The 10,762-nt window shown below is 48.7% G+C and overlaps 1 protein-coding gene across 1 annotated transcript; it reads left to right on the plus strand.

The window, feature by feature from the left end:
• Positions 1–52: 52 nt before the first annotated feature.
• On the plus strand, positions 53–6,995 carry colq (collagen-like tail subunit (single strand of homotrimer) of asymmetric acetylcholinesterase). Its single transcript, XM_031577108.2, has 6 exons — positions 53–198; positions 1,473–1,612; positions 2,048–2,167; positions 3,049–3,175; positions 3,687–3,789; positions 4,318–6,995. The coding sequence occupies exons 1-6, from the start codon at positions 78–80 to the stop codon at positions 4,385–4,387; spliced, it is 681 nt and encodes a 226-aa protein (XP_031432968.1). The 5' UTR covers positions 53–77; the 3' UTR covers positions 4,388–6,995.
• Positions 6,996–10,762: the final 3,767 nt, after the last annotated feature.

The raw sequence follows: 10,762 nt of genomic DNA on the forward strand, positions 1-10,762 counted from the left end.
TGTGTGTGTGTGTGTGTGTGTGTGTGTGTGTGTGTGTGTGTGTGTGTGAAGGGCAGCTCATCTGGGTTCTGGTCCTGATGGTTGTGCTGGTTCTGTTGCAGGGATCAAAAGGAGATAATGGAGTGATTGGCCCAATCGGACCCAGTGGGCCTCAGGGGCCGGCTGGCCTCCCCGGTCCCCCAGGAGTACCTGCCTCAGGTACGTCACTCTGTCTTAAAGTGCCCAGGTGTACCTGCCTCAGGTAGATCACTCTGTCTTAAAGTGCCTCAGGTGGCTCAGACACCTGTCTATTTCTCGGTAACTTAAAAAAAATCTAAGCAAAAAAAAAGTCAAACAAACAACTTTTATGTGCAAATACAGAGTTTAGTCCGACCTGTTTTTTATTTGGCTTTGCGACACCCACCAACCGACGGAGAACTATAAAGGTTCACAAGTCCGTCGAAGCAACTGCGTGGCCACACAGTACCGCAGTCGTATGACCACACAGTACCGCAGTCGTAGAAGCATATTTCAGCCTTAACGCATGCAGTAGGAATGCTTGTCTCTGCCGGGGTTCAGGGTGAGTCTGAGCTTTGATTGGCTATTCATTAGAGGAGGGCGTGGTGTCATCCTGGGCTCAGGGTGAGTCTGAGGTGTGATTGGCTGTTCAGTAGAGGGGGGGGGGGCGTGGTTTGAGCCTGGGCTGCGAGGGTGAACATGTCGGTACCGCCCTGCTGGAAAGCTGATACCCTAGAGGAAGCAGGAAGTGACCTCACCTTCTAATGTGACCCAAGAGCAACCCGACCCATCCGCCCGGGATGACATCATGCCCCAGAAACGGCCCTCACAGCTTACCGAACCTCAGGTCGGCGCGGAAGTGAGATGGCAGCTGCGGCTCTCCTCGGGTTTCTCTCAGATCATCCAGCCAGCCGCCTTCCCATCACAGCACACACACACACACACACACACACACACACACCTTCCCATCATAGCACACAGACCCTGGGCTAGTCATGACACGTTAGCGCGGGAACTAATCATTCACTGTCTAGTACTGGAAGCTAGTGGGTTAGGGTTTTATAGTTTTATAGTTTTATAGTTTTATACACCTTTATTTGGGTGAATATGAGCCATTTATCTACGGGGCAGAGCAGCACACATGAACACTAAAACCAGCAGTAAACTGAGTCCCATATCAGGGGCGGTATCATTCGCTTGAGTAGTGGGTGTGTTTGTGCAGGTGTGTGTTTGTGCAGGTGTGTGTGTGCACAGGTGTGTGTTTGTACAGGTGTGTGTTGAGTACTGGGTGTGTGTTTGTGCAGGTGTTAAAAATAACAAATAAAAAAGAAAATTAAAATCAGTATATTATGGTGTATATTAGCTCTAGTGACACACACACACACACACACACACACACACACACACACACACACACATTTATAATATGGTGTATATTCTGTGTTGGTGTTTATTCTGTGCTGGTGTTTCCCCAGGCCTCTACATGGTGGGAGCGAAAGGATCGAAAGGGCAGCCAGGAAACCCCGGCCAGTGCAACTGCCCCACCCCCCTCAACCTGCACGGCACTCCTTACGAGCAGCTCCCCTTAAGGGGCAACTACCCCAAAGTACCCGCGGTACGACTCGACTACCCCCCCCCCCCATGACTGAGAGGATGTTTATATGACATATGGCATATGTGTAGTAATACTGTGTGTGGCCACAGGTTTATAACATGGTAATAAGAGGTTTATAACGCCTTTAAATAGTCTAATGTGCCTGGCTGAGACATGGTCATAACAGGTTTATAACATGGTAATAACAGGTGTATAACGCGTTTAATGTGCCTGGCTGAGACATGGTCATAACAATACAGCCAGTTGAAACTCTGAGAACTGTGGAAAAATAGAATTTGTTACAGAGGAAAAAAAATATGGCAGAATGTGGCAGAAAAACTTCTTCACTGTCATTGGGTAAATACTGTGTTTTTACACACAGTAATTATAGTTATGTCTGCAAGTATTACACACACACACACTCATTTATCAGGCAGCACTCTTGTCTCTTGTCAGATCTTCGTGGTGGACAACGGTGAAGAGCTGGATCGTCTTCAGTATGACAACGCTCTGGCTTTCCGCAAGGACCAGCGCGCTCTCTACTTTAAGGACATCGAGGGATGGCTGCCCATTCAGGTACCTCACACAAGATGGCTGCCCATTCAGGTACCTCACATAAGATGGCTGCCCATTCAGTACCTCACACATGATCACACAAGATGGCTGCCCATTCAGGTACCTCACACATACCTCACATAAGATGGCTGCCCATTCAGTACCTCACACATGATCACACAAGATGGCTGCCCATTCAGGTACCTCACACATACCTCACATAAGATGGCTGCCCATTCAGTACCTCACACATGATCACACAAGATGGTTGCCCATTCAGGTACCTCACACATACCTCACATAAGATGGCTGCTCATTCAGTACCTCACACATGATCACATGATGGCCCATTCAGGTACCTCAAACATGATCACATGATGGCCCATTCAGTACCTCACACATGATGGCTGCCCAATCAGTACCTCACACATGATGGCTGCCCATTCAGGTACCTCACACAAGATGGCTGCCCATTCAGGTACCTCACACAAGATGGCTGCCCATTCAGGTACCTCACACATGATGGCTGCCCATTCAGGTACCTCACACAAGATGGCTGCCCATTCAGGTACCTCACACATGATGGCTGCCCACCTTTACTCTGATGGCCTAACAAGAGATGTGTAACACCTCCCTGGGGCAGGAGCATCCCTGAGGTGTTGTTTAGGCTGATGGAATGTTACCCTGTATCCCTGACAACCCCAATGTGTTGTTTAGGCTGATGGAATGTTACCCTGTATCCCTGACAACCCCAATGTGTTGGTTAGGCTGATGGAATGTTACCCTGTATCCCTGACAACCCCAATGTGTTGGTTAGGCTGATGGAATGTTACCCTGTATCCCTGACAACCCCAATGTGTTGGTTAGGCTGATGGAATGTTGAATTGAATCTCTCATTCCAGCTGACGCCGTTCCAGTCCACGGAGAACGCTCCAGATCCAGAAGGGTTCTGTGGCGACGGAACCGTCCAGCCCCAGAACGGAGAGGAGTGTGACGACGGAGACAAGGTGGTGACGGACAGCTGCATCAGTGAGTGGACACACACACACACACACACACACACACACACACACACAATCAGTGTTTCTGCATAGCATCTAACGCTAATATAGTTAGAGTTGGAGCTGAGGTTCACAGATAATAACAGACACACACACACACACACACACAATAAAACTATGAAATAGATCGAGCTCCTGCTAGTGTCCTTCTCACAAGCCCAGTGTTCCCACACAGCAGTTAAAGTTGCAGTCTGTGATTCTAAAGATTCTAGGTCTGATTGAACATGTTTCTCCTCCTATAGCTGTCCACACACACTCTAGTGACACACACACACACACACGCACACACACACACACACACACGCACACACACACACACACACACACACACACACAGTGCAGGACAGGTATACTCTCTCTCTCACACACACACACACACAGGCATAAAGGTTCAGTGTGTCTTTAACTCTGAGAAGGGTTTGTTATGGTTGGGCTTTCTGAAGTTGTGTGTCTGTGTCTGTGCGTGTTGCCTGCTCTAGGATGTAAGCATGCGTACTGTGGGGATGGATATCGCCATGAGGGAGCTGAAGAATGTGACGGCAAAGACTTCGGCTATCAGACATGCAAGTCCTACTTACCCGGGTACGAGGCCACACAGAGACACACACTCACACACACACACACACACACACACATTTATACATACACACACACATACAGTTATACATACTGTACATACACTTACATACATTTGCTTACATACACACACACACACATGCATTCATACATACATACATACATACGCTTACATACATACATACACACACACACACACACACACGCATACGTACATGTACAGATACACACTTGCATACATGCATACACACATACACACACACACACACACACACACACACACACACACATACACACTTGCATACATGCATACACACATACATACATGTTCTGCATAGCGTTATGGTATTTCTGATGAGATGAGTGTGTGTGTGTGTGTGAGAGATGAGTGTGTGTGTGTGTGTGTGTGTGTGTGTGTGTGTGTGAGAGATGAGTGTGTGTGAGATGAGTGTTTAGTTTCCTTCACACCTCTCGCTCATGTGACGTCATCCTTCATGTGTGTTTCTGACCTCCGACCCCACCTGTGTTCCGCAGGTCGTACGGACACCTGAGGTGCACATCCCAGTGCTTCATCGACTCCACAAACTGCAAGTACTTCACCTGAGCTCCGGAGTGGGTCGAGCAGCGCCGCGCCGCTCACGACCGACCGACCCGGTTCACACAGCGGGCCGCCGCTGCAGACCAGACGAGAGACTCTAACCTCAAGGCGACAACGACACTCCGCGAGGAGAAGCGAACTCATTAAAAACAGACCTCCTTTGCTTTCCCAGCGAGCCACACGCCGCGGCGCCACCTGAGTTGGGACCGGTTCCCCTTGGCCACCAGGACACTTCAGTGCTCTCAGTCTTAACCCTGCTCTGGAACTCTGGAACTCTGGAACTCTGAAACCTCACGGGCGCCTCAGCTTATTCTGGCTCGGCGCCAGAACTCTCATTCTGCCCTTTGACCCCCTCTGGGAAACCTGTCGTCAAGCCAACACCCTTTTACCCTGACTATGCAACCCACCCCCCCCCCCCCCCCCGGGTGCCGTGTCTACTGTGATGTAAATACGTAAATATGGCTTTTGCATGTCGGCTGTAACCACGGTAACAGAAGTCCTTTCCTTCCTTGCTGTGATGTTCCTCTGGCATGTTATCTTCAAAACCAAACTTACGAAACTGAAACTGAAACTGAAACTGAAACTATGTGTATAGAGCAAATATATTTCCATAGACAGCACACCACAATGCAGATAACTGCACTGATTCCTGGGCTTGTTGAAGGCAGCAGGCTGTGCTCCGTGTTTCTGGAATATTACTGCGAACATATGGGCCGCCACACAGGTCTGCAAGGCCAAGGGACAACCACCTCTGCTCCATCGTTGGTTAAAGGTCACGGCTGATATGTGGTTGATACTTCCTGGTTAACATGGGATGACACGTTTCACTCTCATCAAGTACCCTCAGCTATCTGATTGGCTGTCATGGTTGAGCCCCTCGTTCTGATTGGCTGTCATGGTTGAGCCCCTCGTTCTGATTGGCTGTCATGGTTGAGCCCCTCGTTATGATTGGCTGCCCCTCGTTAGTGCTTCTGACTTGTTAGGGCGTCTTACTTGAAAGAGCTTCTGACTTGTTAGCACATCTGGCTTATTAATAATAATAATAATAATAATAATAATTTATTTTATTTGTAATGCACTCTTCATTCAAAAGAATCTCATATTAGTGTCTGACTAGTTAGTGCGATGGACTCATGAGTACATCTTGTGTGTTTGACTCTTTACTGTATCTTGTGTGTGTGACACGTTAGTGAGACTGACTCCTTAGTGTGATGAGGTGGTCACGTCTAACTCTCCCACTGTAAGCCGTTTGGCTCTAAGGGCGTCAGTGTGAGGTGAAGGCTGTTAAACCCCCCATGGAAAGGCTGTTAAACTGTTCGACTCGTTTTATAACTGTGTACTGTCCATTCAAGCCCAGGTAGGTGCCGTCCCTGGAGCAGTTTTTGGCCCGGGTGAGGACCGGTTCCGCGTCCAAACGGGGCCCGATCTGCTCCAGAGTGGACGGCTCTTGGACACTGCTCTGGGCGGAGGGCCTTTGCTGCTGTTTTGGCTCAGTACTGTTCTTCTGGGTCTGGGCTGGGCTCAGTACTGTTCAGGCTCGACCACAGGCCGATGTCGGGTCAGGACCCTTGGACCGACCGCACCTACTCCTGTCTCCGGAACACACACACTGCAAACATACCTCAACACGCGGGCTAACTACACCGCACACACACTCACACACACACACACACACACACACTTACACTGCAAACATACCTCAACATGCGGGCTAACTACACCGCACACACACTCACACACACACACACACTGACACACACACACACACACACACTATAAACATACCTCAACAAGCCGGCTAACTACACCGCACACACTCACACACTGTAAACATACCTCAACATGCCGGCTAACTTACCCCTAGATCTGGTCTTAGAGACCCACACCCACTGGCTGTCTGTTTGCTCATGCACTTACTTCCACACTCATGCAGGCGTAGTCCAAGGCCAAGTCTTTATCCTGATGTACTGTGTGTGTGTGTGTGTGTGTGTGTGTGTGTGTGTGTGTGTGTGTGTGTGTGTGTGTGTGTGTGCCATGTATCCGTGTGACGTGACGTGACGTGATTGTGTGTGTCTCTGTGATGATGCAGAGAGGAGCTGTTCCTGTTGACTGTCTCTGCATGTGTATGCCTTACTGCTGTCAGACACGGATCAGTGTGTGTGTGTGTGTGTGTGTGAAACTGTGGGACTCCTCATCCTGTATTTAAGCTGAAGACCGACTGGATGGGTCCGTTTGGAAAAGACAAAACTGTTCCTGACTGTTCCTGACTGTTCTCGTTTGGCGTTGAGTGTGGCTTGTCCTTGACTGTTCCTCATCTTATCTCATATACTCCAGGTGTTATAAGCTAAGTGTGTGTATTTATGTATTTGGACCTTGACAGGATGTGCTGAGGGGTCTCCAGTGTGACCCGTGTTCAGTCCCTGCGGGGGCTTTTAAAGGTGGATGAGAATAAGAGTACAGTGCATATCATATACTGGTGCAGTTGCATGTTTAAACATTAGCCGATGCTTAGAGCTGAATGTTGTCATGTTGCCATGTGAACGTTGAAATAATATCAAAACAAACAAATATGTCTGATATGGTCAAATAAAGTCAGAAATCTCTGTGATGATGACATCATGCTTAGAGTGATGTATAGCACACATATGGTATGACTAATGTATGTCGTGTGATTGATGTGTGTGTGTGTGTGTGTGTGTGTGTGTGTGTGTAGTGTGTGTGTGTGTGTGTGTGTGTGTGTGTGTGTGTGTGTGTCTGTGTATATCGTGTGTGTGTGTGTGTGTGAGTGTGACTGTGTATATTGGTGTGTGTGTGTGAGTGTGACCAGACAGGTGGACAGAGCAGGACAGACAGCTACTGCCCTGTAAATACATTACACTGCTGTGTGTGTGTGTGTGTGTGTGTGTGTGTGTGTGTGTGTGTGTGTGTACACTCCGTTGGCAGCATAGGGCATCAGGCCAGAGAGCTTACACAGACTCTTTTTTGAGTTGTAGCACTCCACCGTTTTCAGTGACACACACACACACACACACACACACACACACACACACACACACACACACACACACACACACACCAATCTGATTTAGTGAGTGTGCAGAAAGAATGCAGGACAGACAGTTTGTGGGCCAACATCCTCATCAGCAGTTTGGCTGGAGCTGAGACAGAAGTGTGTGACAGGACTAGTGTGTGTGTGTGTTTGTGTGCGTGCGTGTAAGTGGGAAGAGGAGTGTGTGTGTGTGTGTTTGTGTGTTGTTACGTTCCCTGCTAGGGTCAGGCAACGTAAACAAAAACAAGTGGGTGGGAGTAAGAATACGGGCAGACAACGTCGGATGAGACAAAATTAATCATTAATTTATTATCTTTAAACTAAACCAAAAATATATGGAATAGTGGAAAAACGGGGAGACAACAAAAATAGAAACAACAAAAACCTCAAAGTAGCAAAGAAACAAAGCAACAAACAGGCCTCCAGCACTAAGCCTCCAAGAATCCTGAGCCTCCCTCTCGAACTCTCACTCCGAGACAGGTAGGTCTCACGGCCTCGGCGAGGCTCCGAGATCATGCGGCAATCCTGGTGGCCGCCACAACGACAACTGCGTCTCTTCCAGAACGATTCTCCTTGGGTGACGTCACCAAGCCCTTTTTAAGGGGCCGGCTCTGATCGGGCACCCAATGGGAATAGAACAGCAATTAAGCCTTATGCTGGGCTGTCTGTAAAACACGGAAAAGGCACACAACAGTATACATAGGCCATGGAAAATGTTCAGGGACGTAACACCCCCACCACTAAAAATCAACATATACATGTTGATACAGAATGAGACAGTTATTAACCAATTCTTATTGATGGGTGCGAGACAGAGTGTCCGCCAGAATGTTAGTACACCCCTTCTTATAACGAATTTCCAGATTGAAGCCTTGTAGGTAAAGAGACCAACGCATGATGCGCTGGTTGGCATTCTTCATCCTGGAAAGAAACACAAGGGGATTATGGTCAGTATACACACGAACAGGTGCTACAGTGGAACCAATGTAAACCTCGAAGTGTTGCAGAGCTAACAACATGCCGAGTGCTTCCTTCTCGATCGTACTATAGTTCAACTGATGCCTCAGGAACTTTTTTGAAAAGTACGAGACGGGGTGATCCAGTCCATCTGTACCCTCCTGCAGAAGGACAGCACCAGCTCCCGTTGCGCTCGCATCAACCTCAAGTTTAAAAGGCAGGTCGAAATTCGGAGCAGCAAGCACTGGAGAACTGCAGAGCAACGCCTTGGCGTTTTGAAACGCAGTCTCACAATCAACAGACCATACAAAATCGGTGGTGTTACGAAGGAGATTCGTAAGGGGCAACACAACATCAGAAAAGTTTCGACAAAAGCTACGATAGTAACCGGCCATTCCCAAAAAACGGCGCACCTCGCGCTTGGTCTTGGGAGTCGGGAACTCAACAATGGCCTCAATCTTTGCCTCCACAGGGCGGACCTGACCTTGGCCCACTTGTTTGCCTAAGTAAGTTACGGTGGCTTTTCCAAACTCACACTTGGCCAAGTTCAAGGTCAGCGAGGCATCACAGAGCCGATGGAACACAGTGTGGATAAGCTCGAGGTGACTGGACCAAGAGAATGAGTGCAGGACTATGTCGTCCAGGTACACCTCACAATTCGGTATGTTAACTAAGACTTTATTCATCAGGCGTTGGAAACTGGCCGGAGCGTTGCGAAGTCCAAACGCCATGACTGAGTACTGCATGAAGCAGTCAGGGGTAACGAATGCAGAGATTTCAGCAGCACGAGGTGTCAAGGGGACTTGCCAATATCCCTTCAGTAAGTCAAGCTTGGTGACGAAACGTGCTGAGCCTACTCTGTCCACGCAGTCCTCCATGCGTGGGAGTGGAAATGAGTCAGGCTTGGTCACAGCATTAACCTTACGGTAATCGGTACAAAAACGAAATGTGCCATCAGGCTTCGGAACTAAGATACAAGGGGAGCTCCAGGCACTTGAACTCGGTTCAGCTAACCCGTGATCCACAAGGTACTGCACTTCCGAATTCATAACAGCTCTTTTTGTCGGATTAAGCCGGTAAGCATGTTGCTTGATGGATGGATGGTCACCCACATTGATGTCGTGACTAAGGACATTGGTCTGCGAGGGAACATCTGAAAACAACTCAGGACACCATTCTATCAACCCCTGGACATCCTTAGCGCGAGAATCCGACAAGTGAGCAAGAAAACGAGGCAAATTTTTCAAAATTTCTGAGTTCTGAAGACGAGGACACGAAAACAGACACATCACGAAAACTCAGGCCGTCCTCCTCTGGAGAATAGGAGGAGACCACAGGGGCTGCAGAAACAACGAGCACAGGACACACACTCGCAGTCTCAAGCTCCCTGGAGACATACGGCTTTAACATATTAATGTGACACACACGAGTTTTACGCCGCCTGTCTGGCGTACAAATAGCGTAGTCGGTGTCACTAATCTTGGATTCAACCTCATAAGGCCCTGAAAACTTAGCCTGGAGGGCGGACCCAAGTACAGGCAACAACACCAACACTCGGTCACCTGCCTGAAAAGAACGGTGAACAGACTTGCGATCATAGCGAGTCTTCATCTTTGACTGAGCTGAAGACAAAGCTTCCTGAGCACGAGCACAAGCCTTGTGCAAGCGCTCGCGAAATTCAGAGACATAGTCTAGCAAATTGTGCTGCTGTTCCGTAGTCTCTGCGCCCCACCTCTCACGCAGCAACTTCAACGGACCACGGACTGAATGGCCGAAGATCAGGTCAGCTGGACTGAATCCCAGTGACTCCTGAGTCGTTTCACGCACGGCAAACAACAGCAGGGGGAGGCCATCATCCCACTCTCGGGCAGAATCGAAACAGTACGTGCGGAATCGCAGAATCGAAACAGTACGTGCGGAACATAGACTTCAGAGTCTGATGGAATCTCTCCAGAGCCCCTTGAGACTGTGGATGATAAGCACTGGAAGTACAATGTTTGATGGACAACTGTTCTAACACTTGTTTGAACAAGCGAGACAAGAAGTTGGATCCCTGGTCAGTTTGTATGACCTTAGGCAGTCCAAAAATGGAGAAGAAACGAATTAGCGCCTTCACTACTGGCTTCGCCTTAAGTGAGCGCAGTGGAAAAGCTTCTGGGTAGCGGGTAGCAGCACACATGATTGTCAACAGGAACCGATGCCCCGATTTTGTTTTTGGCAAAGGCCCTACACAATCTAAAATGATGCGTTCGAATGGCTCTCCAATGACCGGAACTGGATGGAGTGGAGCAGGGGGAATAACCTGGTTAGGTTTACCCGTCATCTGGCAGCGATGGCATGAACGGCAGTGTTTCACCAAATCAGACTTTAGGCCA

The sequence above is a fragment of the Clupea harengus genome, chromosome 11 (genome assembly GCF_900700415.2).
Source record: "Clupea harengus chromosome 11, Ch_v2.0.2, whole genome shotgun sequence".
In the NCBI taxonomy this organism is placed as follows: Eukaryota; Metazoa; Chordata; class Actinopteri; order Clupeiformes; family Clupeidae; genus Clupea; species Clupea harengus.